Source organism: Anomaloglossus baeobatrachus, chromosome 1 (assembly GCF_048569485.1).
Source record: "Anomaloglossus baeobatrachus isolate aAnoBae1 chromosome 1, aAnoBae1.hap1, whole genome shotgun sequence".
NCBI lineage: Eukaryota > Metazoa > Chordata > Amphibia > Anura > Aromobatidae > Anomaloglossus > Anomaloglossus baeobatrachus.
The window spans coordinates 953,392,026-953,410,227 of NC_134353.1; the positions used below are offsets into that span (position 1 = coordinate 953,392,026).

Below are 18,202 nucleotides of genomic sequence, written 5' to 3' on the forward strand. Positions count from 1 at the left end.
AAAGCAGACTATGAGAATGGGCAGAATGCAAGGGTGCAACACCGGGTACTTTCAGCACTTTTTCCCCAGGCTTGGACTCCCAGAAGCCTCCAAAGGACTCCTAAAATGGCCTTGGCTCATACCTGTGCACCAGCAGCTGCGGTTACATAGGGGGAGCTTCCTGCACAGCTGACACCGAGCAGCCAGACTCTGCTCAGATGTATGTTATATCCAGGCATGGGGATCCAATTGCCAGCCGGCGGTGCAGAAGGTCTGTGGTTGGTGCAGCATGGACAGGGGCCTTGGACCCCAAGGCCTTTCGGTACAAGGCGGATCCCTCTTCTCCAACGCGGTCAGATGGTCGCACAGTGGCCCTGGATGGCGACTCTCACATGGTCTCAGAGGGCCAGAGCCTACATAATAGGGGGATCCTTTCTGATGGGAGACAGAGCTTGGGGCACGGGACCCCAGATAGTGATGTTCCCGGGAATGCTGGGCCAATAGTGCACTGCGTGGGCCCACAGGGGTACTGGTTAAACTTAATGAGTTGCACACACGCTTAACTGCCATTCCCACCAGGGAGGATATGGAGGCCTATATTGCTGGGTTAGAACTGGCATACTGCACAGAACTGTGTGCCATGAGGGGGGATGTGGAGAGGGTCGATGCCTGGAGTCAGCTGCACGCAGTGAAAATCCAGTGCCTTGAAGACTCCTCCAAGCCCAGTCATATTGGAGCAACATTCCCGCCAATTACAGTACATGGTGGAAGCTATGTGTGGCGCCCCTGGGCTTCAGGCGCCACAGGGTATTACACCACTTTTCTTTTTCGCTCCTAATTGGGAGACCCAGACAGTGGGTGTATAGCTACTGCCTCTTGAGGCCGCACAAAGAACTACACTTAAAAGTGTAAGGCCCCTCCCCTTCTGGCTATACACCCTCCCGTAGGAGTACGGGTTCCTCAGTTTTAGCTTTGTGCGCAGGAGGTCAGACACGCACGCATTGCTCCATTGTTTTTAGTCAGCAGCAGCTGCTGACTATGTCGGATGGAAGAAAAGAGGGTCTATACAGACTCCCAGCATGCTCCCTTCTCACCCCACTGTATGTCGGAGGTGTTTGTAAGGTTGAGGTACCCATTGCGGGTACGGCGGCAGGAGCCCACATGCTGATTCCTTCCCCATCCCTTTTTACAGGGCTCTGGGTGAAGTGGGATTTACCGGTCTCCAGGCACTGAGACCGTGCTCCATCTACAGCCCCTGGAGAAGATGCTGGATGGAGCAGAGTACATCAGGGACATGGCCCTGCTTCCTCAAGGTACTCTGTGTCCCCGTGTATTTGGCGCTCACACCGCAGCATGCTGGGTGTTGTAGTGCGCCGGGGGACATCAGCGCTGCGGCGCTTGTGCCATGGCCTCATTCAGCTTCGCTGAAGCAGGCACACTTATTGGAATCGGTCGCGCCGGCCGCTGGGACTGCGGCGCGGCTGGCACTTGTAGTGCGCCGGGGACTTCAGCGCGGCCTGCGCTTTTACGGCGGCCGCGCTGATAACTAGAGTCCCCGGCTTTTGCGGCCTGCTTCCGTTCGTTCCCGCCCCCAGACCTGCCAGTCAGGAGAGGGGCGGGACGCGGGCCACTTCTAGTAATCGGTCGCGCCGGCCGCTGGGACAGCGGCGCAGCTGGCACTTGTGGTGCGCCGGGGACTTCGGCGCGGCCCGCGCTTTTACGGCGGCCGCGCTGATAACTCGAGTCCCCGGCTTTTGCGGCCTGCTTCCGTTCGTTCCCGCCCCCAGACCTGCCAGTCAGGAGAGGGGCGGGACGCTGGCCAAGGCATCAGCGCTGAGGGCTGGAGTCGTTTTTACATACTCCAGCCCTCACAGTCGGCACAAAGGGGACACTTTCCCGCACTTTTGTTTGGTAACTCCCACGGACCGCCCCTCTCCACAGACGCCGGCAGCCATTCCTACTGAACACGCTGGGCTGCAGAGGGGAGCCGGGGAGACCCAGACAAGGATTTTTGCGCCTCTTACCCGCTATTCAGCGGGCGGTAAGCAGCCCTCAGGGCTCACCCCCCCTTGTGCCAGTAGTAGTCTTAGTATTTTGTTATACAAATACTTGGTATTACATAGCGCTGGTCGCCCTTTGGCTATAGACTCTCTCACATTGCAGAGAGCCAGCAGCATGTCGTCCGTAAAACGCAAGGGTGCCAAAGCACAGACATTATATGCTTCCTGCACCGCATGTGGGACTTTTCTACCGGCAGGCTCCACGGACCCCCATTGTGTGCAGTGCTCGGCCCCTGCGGCGCTTGCACAGTCGGGACCTCTGCTGGACGTGACCCAGGGTGTACCACCTGTGAATGCTGTCCAGGTGACAGGAACTGAGTTTGCAGCTTTTGCTGACAGAATGTCTCTCACTATGTCACAAATTCTTGACACATTGCGAGCTAGGCCTGTACTTCAGGCCACGGACACTGTGCAATCATTGCCCCCTGGTCCCCCTCAGCTCAATTACCTCCAAGCTCCGGGACGGGCATCTACACCTCAGGGTGAAGACTCTGACTCGGACGATGGCCCCGGGCAGCCTAAGCGGGCTCGCTATGACGGGCCTTCACATTCATCTCAATGGTCAGGATCCCAGCGAGATGAATCTATGGGTGATGAGGCGGACGTAACTGATCAGGATTCTGATCCTGGGACCGCTCTCAATCTAGATGCACCAGATGGCGATGCCATAGTTAATGATCTTATATTTAACATCAATAAGATGTTAAATATTTCCCCACCAGCTCCTCTTGTAGAGGAGTCAGCTTCGCAGCACGAGAGAATCCATTTCAGATACCCTAAGCGTACATTAAGCACTTTTCTGGACCACGCTGACTTCAGAGACGCAATCCAGAAACCCCACGCTTATCCTGAAAGGCGTTTTCCTAAACGGCTTAAAGATACACGCTACCCTTTTCCCACTGAAGTGGTCAAGGGTTGGACCCAGTGTCCAAAAGTGGATCCTCCAATTTCCAGGCTTGCAGCTAGATCCTTGGTTGCAGTTGAAGATGGAGCGGCACTTAAAGATGCCACTGACAGGCAGATGGAGCTCTGGCTGAAATCCATCTATGAAGCGATTGGAGCGTCATTAGCGCCTTCTTTTGCGGCCGTATGGGCACTCCAAGCTATCACGGCCGGGCTTGCGCGAGTCGACTCAGTCACACGTGCATTTGCCCCGCAGGTAGCACCATTGACCTCGCAAATGGCGGCATTCGCGTCGTACGCGATTAATGCTGTTCTTGACGCTACAAGCCGCACGGCAGTGGCGTCAGCCAACTCCGTTGTTTTGCGTAGGGCCCTGTGGTTGAGACATTGGAAAGCAGATTCTCATTCCAAGAAGTGCTTAACCAATTTGCCTTTATCTCGTGACCGATTGTTTGGAGAGCGTTTGGATGAAATCATCAAACACTCCAAGGGTAAGGACTCTTCCTTACCGCAACACAGACAAAACAAACCCCAACAGAGGAGGGGTCAGTCTGGTTATCGGTCCTTTCGAGGACCGGGCAGGTCCCAATTCGCCTCGTCAAAAAAGACTCAAAAGGACCAGAGACGCTCAGATTCTTGGAGGTCTCAGTCACGCCCAAAAAGACCAGCCGGAGGAACCGTTGCCAAGACGGCGTCCTCCTGACTTGCGGTCTCCGATTCCCACACCCGCGGTCGGTGGGAGGCTGTCCCACTTTGGCGACATTTGGCTGGCAAGCGTCAAAGACCGTTGGGTGAGAGATATTCTGTCTCACGGGTACAGGATAGAGTTCATTTCTCGTCCGCCAACTCGTTTCTTCAGAACTTCTCCACCACCAGACCGAGCCGATGCTCTGTTGCAGGCGGTGGCCGCTCTAAAGGCGGAAGGGGTGGTGACCTCCGTCCCTCTTCAGGAACAAGGTCACGGTTTTTACTCCAATCTGTTTGTGGTCCCAAAAAAGGACGGATCGTATCGACCCGTCCTGGATCTAAAGTTGCTCAACAGACACGTAAAAGTCAGGAGGTTCCGGATGGAATCCCTACGCTCCGTCATAGCCTCAATGTCTCAAGGAGATTTTCTAGCATCAATAGATATCAAGGATGCGTATCTCCACGTGCCGATTGCACCAGAGCATCAGCGTTTCCTACGCTTCGTCATACACGACGAGCACCTACAGTTCGTAGCGTTACCTTTCGGTCTGGCAACAGCCCCCCGGGTCTTCACCAAAGTCATGGCAGCAGTAGTAGCTGTTCTGCACTCGCAGGGTCACTCGGTCATCCCGTATCTAGACGACCTGCTTATAAAGGCACCCTCTCAAGAGGCATGCCAACACAGTCTGAAGGTGGCGCTAGACACTCTCCAGACTTTCGGGTGGATTATCAACTTTCCAAAGTCTCATCTAACCCCGACCCAATCTCTGACTTATCTTGGCATGGAGTTTCATACTCTATCAGCGATAGTGAGGCTTCCACTGGACAAGCAGTGCTCGCTACGGACTGGAGTGCAATCTCTCTTTCAGAGCCAGTCGCACTCACTGAGGCGCCTCATGCATTTCCTAGGAAAGATGGTAGCAGCAATGGAGGCAGTCCCGTTCGCGCAGTTTCATCTGCGCCCTCTCCAATGGGACATTCTACGCCAATGGGATGGGAAATCGACGTCCCTCGACAGGACTGTCTCCCTCTCTCAGACTGCCAAGGACTCTCTACGTTGGTGGCTTCTCCCCAACTCATTGTCACAGGGAAAGTCGTTCCTTCCCCCGTCCTGGGCAGTGGTCACGACGGATGCGAGCCTTTCAGGGTGGGGAGCGGTGTTTCTCCACCACAGGGCTCAGGGGACGTGGACTCAGGAAGAGTCCACCCTGCAGATCAATGTTCTGGAAATCAGAGCAATCTATCTTGCCCTGCGAGCCTTCCAACAATGGCTGGAAGGCAAGCAGATTCGGATTCAGTCGGACAATTCCACGGCGGTGGCGTACATCAACCACCAAGGGGGAACACGCAGTCGCCAAGCTTTTCAAGAAGTCCAGCGGATTTTGACGTGGGTGGAAAGCAGAGCGTCCACCATATCCGCAGTTCACATCCCAGGCGTGGAAAACTGGGAAGCAGACTTTCTCAGTCGCCAGGGCATGGACGCAGGAGAATGGTCCCTTCACCCGGACGTGTTTCAACAGATCTGTTGGCGCTGGGGGACGCCGGACGTCGATCTGATGGCGTCACGGCACAACAACAAGGTCCCAGTTTTCATGGCACGGTCTCACGATCACCGAGCGCTGGCGGCAGACGCCTTGGTTCAGGATTGGTCGCAATTCCGACTCCCCTATGTGTTCCCACCTCTAGCATTGTTACCCAGAGTTCTCCGGAAAATCAAGTCCGACTGCCATCGAGCCATACTCGTCGCTCCAGATTGGCCAAGAAGGTCGTGGTACCCGGATCTGTGGCATCTCACGGTAGGCCAACCGTGGACACTACCAAACCGTCCAGATTTGCTGTCTCAAGGGCCGTTTTTCCATCTGAATTCTGCGGCCCTGAACCTGACTGTGTGGCCATTGAGTCCTGGATCCTAGCGGCCTCTGGTTTATCTCAGGGAGTTGTTGCCACAATGAGACAGGCTAGAAAACCATCCTCAGCTAAGATCTATCACAGGACGTGGAAGATATTCTTAGCGTGGTGCTTGGCTCAAGGGTTTTCTCCCTGGCCATTTGCATTGCCAATTTTTCTTTCATTCCTGCAGTCTGGGCTGGAAAAAGGTTTGTCCCTTAGCTCGCTTAAGGGTCAAGTCTCCGCACTATCCGTATTCTTTCAGAAGCGCTTGGCACAGCTTTCTAAAGTACGCACGTTTCTCCAAGGAGTTTGTCATATCGTTCCTCCTTACAGACGGCCATTGGAACCCTGGGATTTGAACAAGGTTCTCCTTGCTCTCCAGAAGCCGCCTTTCGAGCCTTTGAAAGAGGTTCCCCTTTCTCGGCTTTCACAAAAGGTAGTTTTTCTTGTGGCGGTCACGTCTCTTCGAAGAGTGTCCGAGCTAGCAGCGTTATCTTGCAAATCTCCCTTCCTGGTGTTTCACCAAGACAAGGTAGTACTGCGTCCAATTCCAGAGTTTTCTCCCAAGGTGGTTTCTTCCTTTCATCTCAATCAGGATATCACTTTGCCATCTTTGTGTCCGCATCCAGTTCACCAATTTGAAAAAGGTTTACATCTGTTGGACCTGGTGAGAGCACTCAGGATTTACATTGCTCGCACGGCGCCTCTACGCCGTTCTGATGCGCTCTTTGTCCTAGTCGCTGGTCAGCATAAGGGATCGCAAGCTTCCAAATCCACCCTGGCGCGGTGGATCAAGGAACCAATTCTTCACACATACCGTTCTGCTGGGCTTCCGATTCCATCTGGACTGAAGGCCCATTCTACCAGAGCCGTTGGTGCGTCCTGGGCATTGCGGCATCAGGCTACGGCTCAGCAAGTGTGCCAGGCGGCTACCTGGTCGAGTCTGCACACGTTTACCAAACACTATCAAGTGCATACCTACGCTTCGGCAGATGCCAGCCTAGGTAGACAGGTCCTTCAGGCGGCGGTGGCCCACCTGTAGGAAGAGGCTGTCTAACAGCCCGTTCATGTGGTATCTTTTTACCCACCCAGGGACTGCTTTTGGACGTCCCACTGTCTGGGTCTCCCAATTAGGAGCGAAAAAGAAGAAGGGAATTTTGTTTACTTACCGTAAATTCCTTTTCTTCTAGCTCCAATTGGGAGACCCAGCACCCGCCCTATTTGTTCTTAGGGTTTCGTTTTTCGGGTGCACATGTTGTTCATGTTGTTTCTTAAGTTCTCCGATCTTGTTATCGGATTGAATTTGTTTTTGAAACTGTTATTGGCTTTCCTCCTTCTTGCTTTGGTACTAAAACTGAGGAACCCGTACTCCTACGGGAGGGTGTATAGCCAGAAGGGGAGGGGCCTTACACTTTTAAGTGTAGTTCTTTGTGCGGCCTCCAGAGGCAGTAGCTATACACCCACTGTCTGGGTCTCCCAATTGGAGCTAGAAGAAAAGGAATTTACGGTAAGTAAACAAAATTCCCTTCTTATGGGGTAATATCTATCCCGGGTCAGGAGGGGGTTAACTGCCGGTGTCTTCACAAAACATACACACAAAACAATAAAGTTGCTTTCCACTGGGGGGTGGACTAGGGCAGACAGGTTAGTTAGCCATCACGAAGCATGGGACTTTCCCAGTCGCAAGGACAACCACTGGGGGCGGGCACCACATGGGGTAGAAATAGGCACAACAAATACACTAAAATAGAACCTTCCTGGGCACAGCTTGGGTAACACCTAGCACTGACAACTGGAGTTTGTGTTTCTCTCTCTTCATGGGCCCGTGGCTTGGAGCAGGAGGCTCGACCCGGGTTACGGATAGCAACTGAGAGACACTTTACTAACAGACTTTCACGGGCACCAGCGGTGACCGCCGACTATCCGGGATCGGCTGGAGCTCATCGTGGCAGTGGACGGCACTCTGGGGCAGCGCCCGAAGAACTTGTGAGTAAAAGACCTGGAACCGCAGCCCCTGCCTCTGCCTCTCATTTACCGACGCCCAGCGTTGCGGTGCCAACGGAGACTACCACCACCCCCGTCCTCCATCATCCTCCCCGGGGTAATCCCGCTCCGCCTGTGGGGAGCGACACCATGTTGGCTGCACCCAACATCTGCCCCGGTGAGAGATCCAGCTGCGGCGGCCGCATACCTGGCCGTGTATCACAGGTGGCATCATGATCATCTAATAGACTTTTCCTGTCACCCCCATCCTGCAACTACCGCCTCCATCCTTCCTACCACCCTTCACCATCCCTTCCTGTATGCCTCGGGGTAACGGGACTGGGCCAAACCACCCCGTGACAGTACAGAGGATCTGCACCCCCGACCCAGCGATGAGTAGGTGAAAAACACCTGCCCCGTGGGGTGCTACATATGGATGATACTGAAAATAGGAGCTGCAGAAAAACTATTAGGGTACGTGTCTTGCCAGAATCTGTTAAATCCAAAGACCTTCCTTGTACACTATAAACCATCTTTAACGAGATCCTGGGCGAACCCTCTAGCAAGATTTTGGAACTAGATAGAGCTCTTAGGGCCCTGGTCCCTAAACCTGTGGAAAATGACTGCCCGAGAGATGTGATATGTAGAGTGCACCGCTATGTTCTGAAGGACCCTATTATGCTCAAGATCCGCAGTGGGGCCTTAGCTTTATTTGAAGATGGACAAATCCAAATTGTGCCTGATCTGTCCTGTTTCACTGTGCAAAGGCGGAAGTCCCTGTAACCACTATTGGACATGCTATGCTCCTACGACATCCTGTACAATTGGGGCTTCCCATTCCGCCTTCAGGTTCGCTACACAGGACGCATGCAAATCCTTTGATCCCCCTCTGACATGCCTTCCTTCTCTGCGGCCCTGGACATCCCCTTGATTGCCATTGAGGACTGGCCAGACTTTACGATGGGACCGAGGGGTGCCGTGCCCTCAAGTAATCGGCAGCGCACTCTCCGCCGGGGTGGAGGGGGGCAAACAGTTTCTCACCTCCCTTGATGGGTCGTGGTCTACTCCACATGGCATTGCTGGACTGCCCCATCACCAGATCCATTTGACGGAATCAAATTCATATCCTACTATTGCATGAGATGCACTTCGAGAATGGCCATCTCTGCTGCTTCAAGGATAGGTACTATACCAAGTGGATACACCGCTATAATCCAGAATCAAAATCAAAAGGGGTATCAATAGGTAGCCACGAGGTTTTAGGTACGAAGGTCGACTAATAGGGGTGGTTTATTTTTTTGAATATAAGTGTCAATTCTTCCCTTTTCACCATTGATAATTGGTATTTGCTTAATAGAGACCCGGTGACAACTTGCTCCTGGTGGTGACCTGAACTTCACTGTTGACCCTAAGGGCTCATTCACATGACTGTTCCGTTTGTCCTGCTCATTTCCTGTTTTTTTGCGGACCTACTGACAGGACCATCTTTTCAATGTCTTTTGTGTAGGATCGGATGGCACATAGGAGCACTTCCGTGTGCATCCGATCCTACAAAAAAACACATCGGATGCCGTATGTCCGTTCCTTTATTATGGAACATGTCCTCTTCTGCAGTGCAAGCAGCTGTGGGGATGATGAGTGTTGTCGTCACGAGGTCAGTAAAGTTCATTACCTGCGGTATCTTCACCTCTCGCGGGCGGCCCAGACTGTGACTAGCGGTGACGTCACGGGCCGCTCGCGAGAGGTGATCTGAGAATGCGGCAGTTATTTAACTCAGTGACCAGCGCTGATATCAGGAGTGCAGCGGTTTCCATCACCGCATTTACTGCACCTAGCTAACCTCCTGAAGTCAGCGCTGGTCATGCCCTGCAGTGTACAATGTACAGGACCTTGTAACTTTTCCTCTAACCGTCCCAGCACCAAGGGACGGCTGTGCAGGAGACTCTGACAAGCAGGGGGAAGTTGCCGAAGATGGTGAAGGTGTAGATAGGTGACCGTACCAGTGTCCTCTCTGATTCCTCAGTGCCATATAACTATTGGGTGTCCAAGCTGTATACGTGCCACAAACTCTCCTTGTATACCTTGGAGGTGCTATGCCGCACTGCCCCCAGCGTCCTGTCTGAGCTGATTTTTAGTGGCGTCGGGGTCATCACAGCAGATAGACACAGCCGCCTGTCACAGGAAAATGCAGACAGGCTGACTTATACAGTTGAACAAGGGATTGATTTACCCACACTTTATCACACCACTAGATGACGCTTAAGTGACCGAAAATGTAAAGTTTTATAAGTTGTATTAACGTACGTCCCTTCCAATCCAAACAGGGGTATATGGGTTTTTTCTCATCCTACTCCTCCTCTTTCTCCACCATGTCTTGATGCTTATGATCCATGTATACCCCGTCCCCTGGGGAAATTTTTGTTTTACATAGGGCATTGGCTCTACCACTCTAGGAGTGTCACTCCTTACCAATAGTAACCAATGACATTACCAATGACGCAGGTTACACTCGTTCATGACTAGCCATGAAAGAGGAGCTTGCTTTCCATTACTTATTTTTAAAGGTGATCACCATTTTGTTGCTGCTCTGCTTTTTTGACCCGGGTTTCTGGCCTGACAGATAACACTGAACATTTTGGAAGGTATTTATAAGAAATCCATCTCAATGCGATGGATCTTTGACATTCGCAACGTTTCCGTGTTTCCAAAATCTAAGTATCTGACACGTGTAAGGGTGCCAGGGGCGGCAATCATGGGCGAGAGGCTGTGTTTTTACCCTGGTACCCTACAGACACAGAGGGGAGAGTTGAGATTTCACCTGGTTGTAACAGTACGTCTCCTCCAGCTTCTCTTCATCAAGGTCACACTGTGTTGTTCCAGGTTATTAAAGGGAACCAAACATCAGGACTTTAGTCTATAAGGTAAAGCCAGTGCAGTACTGGTGCTATCAGGCACAGGCTATACATACCATTAGTGGGCAGCTCGGATGTTTAGGCTTTGAAATCCAAGTTTGTGAAGTTTTAAAATTCATCATCTTTTTGACTGACAGTTGATAATATTGCTGATCTCTGCTGATAATATTCGGGCGGGTTAGGCACATGATTCCCGTTACCACCCCCCCTCCCCACGCGTGTTCCTCCCTCTCTCTGGCTCTATGCAAATTTTTATATTTAGTAACATGGCGTCGGAGTTGGCGCCTGCACATAGTGCTTATCTCCGGCGCCATGTTTCTGAAGCCTGCATTACCTAGTCTTGTGCCTGAGAGGGTGGCGCATGTGCCCTCGCTTCTTCAGATCTCGTTGTAACCGCGGGAGCGTGTGCGGTCACAACAGGACTGGAGAACAGCTGATCTTACTGATTAGCTGCAGCAGACATCTGCGACGATATTAAATACAAAATGGATACAGCCGCACACTAAATGCCATCAATGTAAAAGGGAACTCTGGTACTGCATTACTGCTATATGAAAAAATGAGATTTTTAGTTTATGAATTGGCCAATGCATGTAAGCCCGGAAACCAAACGGCAAGGTAAATCTCAATATTCTGGGTCCCTAACTAAAATGCCACTATCTAGGTTAAAAACATCCATGCCTGGGCAGCTAGACTAAAAATGTCAGCTGGCACCTATACACACTTGTAGGATGTGCAGGTCAGTCTTTTGAAATATTTGCAGTGGGTTTTTTTCTGACTGAGCACTCCGCCCTATAAACCAGGCTGTGTTCACAATCCTTATACCAGGAGTCCTAGCTGCCCAGACATCGAGGTTAGTCCAGATAGTGGCATTTCAAGTTAGATTTTTAGTCTAGCTGCCCAGGCATGGATGTTTTTAACCTAGATAGTGGCATTTTAGTTAGGTTCCCGGAATATTGAGATTTACCTTGCCGTTTGGTTTCCGGGCTTACATGCATTGGCCAATTCATAAACTAAAAATCTCATTTTTTCATATAGCAGTAATGCAGTACCAGAGTTCCCTTATACATTGATGGCATTTAGTGTGCGGCTGTATCCATTTTGTATTTGCTAGGTTTTATCAGCTGGCACCTATACACACTTGTAGGATGTGCAGGTCAGTCTTTTGAAATATCTGCTACGATATTGTCTGGGAGGAGCAGGTGGCGGGGGGGGTATTGGGCGGGAATCATGTGCATAACCTGCCCCGATATTATCAGCAGAGGTGCAACTGACAGTCAAAAAGGTGATGAATTTTTAAACTTGACAACCTTGGATTTCAAAGCCTAAACATCCGAGCTGCCCACTAATGGTGTGTACAGCCTGTGCCTGATAGCGCCAGTACTGCACTGGCTTTACCTTATAGACGAAAATCCTGATGTTTGGTTCCCTTTAAAGAATAAAGACGAGTCCACAACGTTTAAAAACTGCAGATATTTTACTTGTAACACGTTTTGAACACCGTTTCCTTTTGCTTGTGACAGGTTTCAAACAAAGTATTACCATCTTAGGCTGCTTTAACACCTCCATTTTTTTCCATCAGTCACAATGCGTTGTGTGCTGAATGGACTGATGCGTTGCAGATAGTGGTCAAACTGATGTGACGGATTCCTGTGAAATAACGGATCCATTGTAATTTTGTTCTTATAGCCGGGAAAGATTTGTGATTGTAAACCTATATGAACACATCCCAGAGAGGGAGAATTTTCATGACCAGAAGTTCATTTACACTCGATCTGGGCATGCACAGAATAAAAAACACGGATCCGTTGACTGATTCCGTCATTTGACGGATTCCGCCGATCATAGGCTTCTGTTATAACACACGACGGGCGATAACACATCCGTCGGCATCCGTTATTTTGCCGCCGAGAAAAAAACGTTACATTCTGTGTTGCTTTCGCCCGACAGTCAGTCAATAAACGACTGATCTGTCCTGTGGCGGATTCAACACAATGCCATCAGTCACAATCTGTTGTTAATACAAGTCTATGGAGAAAAAAGGGATTCCTGCTAAATATTTTGCAGGATACCGTAATTCCTCAAGGCAACGGATTGCAACTGAAGGAAAAAAACGTAAGTGTGAAAGCAGCCTTAGTACAAACCGGCTCTTCTGTTTTTGGCTGCTGACAAGTTCACACCAGCTACAATGTGGGTGGAGGTGGTTGATGCATCCCTGTCCTCAAGGTATCTAACATACGTATCAATGTGTGTATCTATGATTAGAGGTACCTGCGCGGGTATGTTACTTCTTTGAGATTACTTCTAGAGTCTGTTCCCCAGTGTCAGTTGCCACTGTCCTCACTGTTTACACACGCCGCTCTCTGGTTCCTCAATGGCGCTTAAGCTCCAATCCGGTCCTGGACACCTTTGCTTCCTCCTGTCAGTTACTTTAGCCTTGGCTTACTCTACGCACTATTCTTACGTCTCCAAACCCATGAAATGCTCCACACTATATCTCCTTCACTGTGGACCGGCTTCTCTGGTTAACTCTTTCAGTCCTGTCAGTGTACCTGAAGCCTAAGCTTACCTTTCCAACTAGGGAACCCAGGAATGGTAAGTCAACATCTAATGATGGCTGGTAGCACTGCGCTCATAGACACACACACACGGGGAGCTTACAGGGAAGGTGTCATGCTTTTTATTTTTGGATTAATAGTGATTATGAAATCAAATATTTTTAATACAAAATTAAACTCACTGTTTATTTAGTTTTTATTTAATTCTAATTTTACTGAAGCACTGGGGGCTGCCATCATGGATTTGGTGTTTGTAACGACAGTTACTCACCTCCTTTATGGCAGCTTCCAGGGCATTGACTCTGATAGTCGGACACCGACTCTATACTTAATACAGTGACATCTCCCTGCTATGACCTGTAGATGCGCCCCCTGGCCTGTCCAGATCAGAGCAGAGGGAGGAGAACGGCGCCATCTTTGTGCAGCTCACAGCGTATGCTGTGTGCTTCACTTTCCCCCTGTCACCCGTTCGGCCTGTGTGAGTACCGGCACCCCTCCCCCCGCCGCTGCTGCTACCCTCCGGGTGTGCATGCAGAACATTGCGAGAGTATTGGCACCCCTCCCCCTGCTGCCGCTGCTGCTACCGTCTCCAATGACACCCTGTGTGATGCTGTCTGCTGAGCTGCGTATCTAATCCTCTCCTGTGTGATGTTGTCTGCTGAGTCATGTATCTAATGCTCTCTTGTGTGATACTGTCTACTGAGCTGTGTATCTAATCCTCTCCTGTGTGACACTGTCTGCTGAGCTGTGTATCTAATCCTCTCCTGTGTGATACTGTCTGCTGAGCTGTGTATCTAATCCTATCCTGTGTGATACTGTCTGCTATCCTTGGTGACACTTTAGATATTTGCGGTCACCTGCAAAATGGCTCCGCACTGTGATCCTACACTTCATTTTATCTTATCCTTTTGGAAACCCACAGATTGGGAGGGATAGCTGTGACCTCACACACAGGAGAGCAGATTCTGCCCACTTTACTGCAGTTGTAAAGTGAGATATTTCTACAGTCGGATTTCTGTAGGATTTCAGCAGCTGCTCCCCCCAGTGTTTAACAGTGGAAAATATCAAACTTTTTAATTTTTTCTTAATATTTTTCTCAATTACAAACAAACAATAATATTTAAACAAAACATTAAGGCTGGGGCCAAACGGGGCACTAGTGCGATCCTCGCATGACACTCGGCTCACGCTGGCAGCACAGCAGAGCCGAGTATCATGCTAGTATCCCTGCGACTGAGGTCCGACTGTGCGAGCGGACCTCAGCTGCAGGGGGAGGACGACACTGCAGAGAGGCAAGCCGGAGCTGAGGAGAGGAGGGAGGGATTTATCTCCCTCTCTCCTCCGTAGTCGGCTATTGCGATTCTCGCTCTGCAAACGCGGTACACCGGTGTACCGCAAGTGCAATGTGATTTTTCTCTTGCCCCATACACTTGAATTGGTGCAAGAGAAATAGTCTCGCATTACAATCGCAGCATGCTGCGATTGTTTTCTCGGTCCGATTAGGGCTGAGAAATAAAACGCTCATTTGCGCTGACACACAGGTTAATATTGGTCCCAGTGGAATGCGATGTTTTATCGCACTGTATTGTGTTTGTATTGTGTTTTGTCATGCTTGGTATTAATCCAGTCCCTGATCTATATTAGTGTATTGGATCCCAGTAACATCCAAGTGCTGATTAGTGGGGGAGAGGCCGTTTGGTCTCAGGGTTTTTTATATCAGACGTGCTGGTATTTTTTTTAGGGCTTTTACGGCTACAGACAGTACTCCTTCCTATCCTTTCCTATAAAGATAATTTGGGCCTCACCTTTGCTAATCTGTTTTCTGGCTATGTATTGTTTTTTCTTATATCACTGTAGTTTTTACATGTGGGGGGCTATCTATATCTTTGGGGCTTGCTCCGAGGCAGATTAGTTTTTCTTATATATTTCTATGTAAGGATAAAAAAAAATTTTGTTTAAAAGAACAGAAAGTCCTCAGTGGTTGATACCTTTTAATGGCTAACTGAAAAGATGATAATAATTGCAAGCTTTCGAGACTACTCAGGTCTCTTCATCAGGCATGGTATAACACAAAATCTGAAGAGTCACATATTTATACACAACAGGACTTAGAATAGTGCAGTAAAAAAAAAAAAAAAACAAGTTATATGAAACAGAACTATCACTATGGCAGTAGTGCCATAGTGATAGTTCTGTTTCATATAACTTGTTTTTTTTTTGGGTTTTTTTTTTTTACTGCACTATTCTAAGTCCTGTTGTGTAAAAAATATGTGACTCTTCAGATTTTGTGTTATACCATGCCTGATGAAGAGACCTGAGTAGTCTCGAAAGCTTGCAATTATTATCATCTTTTCAGTTAGCCATTAAAAGGTATCAACCACTGAGGACTTTCTGTTCTTTTAAACAAAAATTTTTTTTATCTCTACTGGCTAACACGGTACAAAGATATATTTTACTTGTATCTGTAAGGATATTTAGTTCTCCGGCTGTGTCAAGACAACTAGGTCATCGTAGACTCGTCCCACGGCTACTTCTAGTTGTGTGTCAGGATTAGGTGTGCAGTCCATTAAGGTTCCAGCCACTCTAGTTACTTTTTGGGATTCCGCATTTTTTTTTATCCTCCTCGGTCCCTGAATCATAACACCCGTCCCTGAAAATTTTTCTCCATGGATTCCTGATTATGTTCCCCAATCAGGAATCCAGTTCAAGACTGCCAACCTCAGGGAAATAGACTTTTTCAAAGTCTTTTTCTCTGAGTCAATTGTCAGTCTTATGGTGGAGCAAACTAACCTGTATGCCCAGCAATTTTTGGCCGAAAACCCTAATTCATCATATTCTATTTGGAGTCCTGATGACTCGGTAGAAATGATGAAATATTGGGGACTGGTCCTTCAAATGGACATTGTGAAGAAACCAGAAATTCGCGAATACTGGAGTACTGATATTTTATATGAAACTCCAATATTTGACATAGTCATGACCCACAAACTGTTTGAAGCCATTCATACGTTTCTCCATTTTAGGGACAATGCTCCTTCACTTCCGAGCCCGGCCGTGCGCCCAAACAATTGATTTCCCCCACATATGAGGTATCTGTATACTCAGGAGAAATTGCACGATAAATTTCATGGTGCAATTTTATCTGATACCCTTTTAAAAAAAAAAACTACTTGGATGAAGTAACAATTTTTTGGTAACATTTTTTTTTATTTTCAAGGCTCAACGTTCTAAACTTCTGTGAAGCCCCCAGGGGTTCAAAGTGCCCACTAAACATTTACATAAATTACATGAGGGGTCTAGTTTCCAAAATGGGGTCACTTGTGGGGGAGCTCCATTGTTTAGGCACATCAAGGGGTCTCCAAACGCAACATGGCTTCCGCTAACGATTCCAGACAATTTTGAGTTTGAAAAGTCAAATGGCGCTTCTTCTCTTCCGAGCCCGGCCGAGCACCCAAACAATTGATTTCCCCCACATATGAGGTATCTGTGTACTCAGGAGAAATTGCACAAAACATTTTATGGGCATTTTTCTTGATACCCTTGTGAAACTGCTAAATTTTATGGCTAAAGTAACATTTTTGTGTAAAAAAAGTAAAATTTAATTTTTTTTTTCCACATTGCTTTGGATCCTGTGAAGCTCCTAAAGAGTTAATAAACTTCTTGGATATGGTTTTGAGCAGTGTGAGGGGTGCAGTTTTTAGAATGGGGTCACTTTTGGGTATTTTCTGTCACCTAGGCCTCTCAAAGTCACTCCAAATGTGATGTGATCCCTAAAAAAATTTTTTGTAAATTTTGTTGCAAAAATTAGAAATTGCTGATCACCCCTTCTAACTTCCTAATGAAAAAAAAAAATTGCGCTGGTGTAAAATAGGCATGTGGGAAATGTTATTTAGGAACTATGTTGTGTGACATATCTCTCAGATTTATGGGCATAAAATTTAAAAATTTGAAAATTGCAAAATTTTCGCCAAATTTTCAAAAATAAACGCAAAAAAAATCGTAAGTACAGTATGTCACGAAAAAGCAATCTCAGAATTGCCGGGATCCGTTGAAGCAATTCAGAGTTCTAACCTCATAAAGGGATACTGGTCAGAATTGCGCAAAATGGTGAGGTCAGTAAGGTCAAAATAGGCTGGGTGGTGAAAGTGTTAACAGTTGTTCTAGAGATGTGTCTGCTGCTAGAACTCTGTGTGGCATTGACCTGGTCTCTAATCTGAGCTGCTGTTTACCTGCGATTTCTGAGGCTGGTGGCTCTGATAAACTTATCCTCCGCAGCAGAGGTGACTCTTGGTCTTCCTTTCCTGGGGCAGTCCCCATGTGAGCCAGTTTCTTTGTAGTGTTTTATGGTTTTTGCCACTGCACTTGGGTACACTTTCAAAGTTTTCCCAATTTTTCAGACTGACTTCATTTCTTCAGGAGTGGTAAATGACAACGAGGTTGTCGTGGAAGGGGAAATAGGTGGGGTGTTGTAGGTGTACATGTGGGAAGTTCCATTAGCCAAAGGTCTAGTGAGCAAACACCGGCTCATCCTATCCCAAGAGCAACGAGAACAACTGTTACTAGGCAGCCTACTCCACTAGATTTCTTTGACAGCCACACATTGCTTCAACTTTGAAATGAGGCTGATAGAGAACAGGTGCTGGAATGGATGGCAAGTGCTGCATTAATTGGCATCTCCTCCTCTTCCTGCACCTCAACATCACACACAGTTCATTCCTCCAAGGTGCCACTCCAATTACAATTGTTTGCGCTCATGTCACAAATCGCCAAACGGCAAAGTGACTGGGGAAAACCACACATGCAAGAGGCCTGCACCTGCCACGCAAACATGCTTTTAAATGTCAAGTCTCCACGATAGGTCTCAAAGTTGTCTCTTGTCTGCATGGTTATGGGAGCACTAGCCCTACATCTGTCTCTCATCCACTTCTATATTTCTTCTGTCAATAGTGTAGGAAGCTAATGGCTATGCCAAAATAGTGGTACTGCACTGTAAAACGTATTTCTGCTGTTTTGGAAGGATTTCGCCCCAAATTCCCCCCCCCTTCCCCCAAGGTGTTTTCTCTGCTTTATGTTTGGCCTCCCTTTGAATTCAGTGGGGTTCAGAAAGGTTTGATAAAGGTTCAGTTTTGCCGGTTAGGCTCGGCGAAACGAACCCTGAAAGGTTCACTCATCTCTTATATGTGCTGTTGTAGGGCAAAAAATAGTTGCACTGGGGAGTAAGTCCCAAAGG

General features: G+C 48.6%; 1 protein-coding gene across 1 annotated transcript in view; it reads left to right on the forward strand.

The window, feature by feature from the left end:
• The window catches only part of LOC142260420 (uncharacterized), a 36,072-nt gene that overhangs the window by 1,782 nt on the left and 16,088 nt on the right, over nt 1–18,202 (forward strand). Inside the window, exons 6-7 of the mRNA XM_075331927.1 lie at nt 5,710–5,725; nt 15,668–15,907. Coding sequence (XP_075188042.1) covers nt 5,710–5,725; nt 15,668–15,907 — 256 coding nt within the window. The remainder of the gene's footprint in view (nt 1–5,709; nt 5,726–15,667; nt 15,908–18,202) is intronic.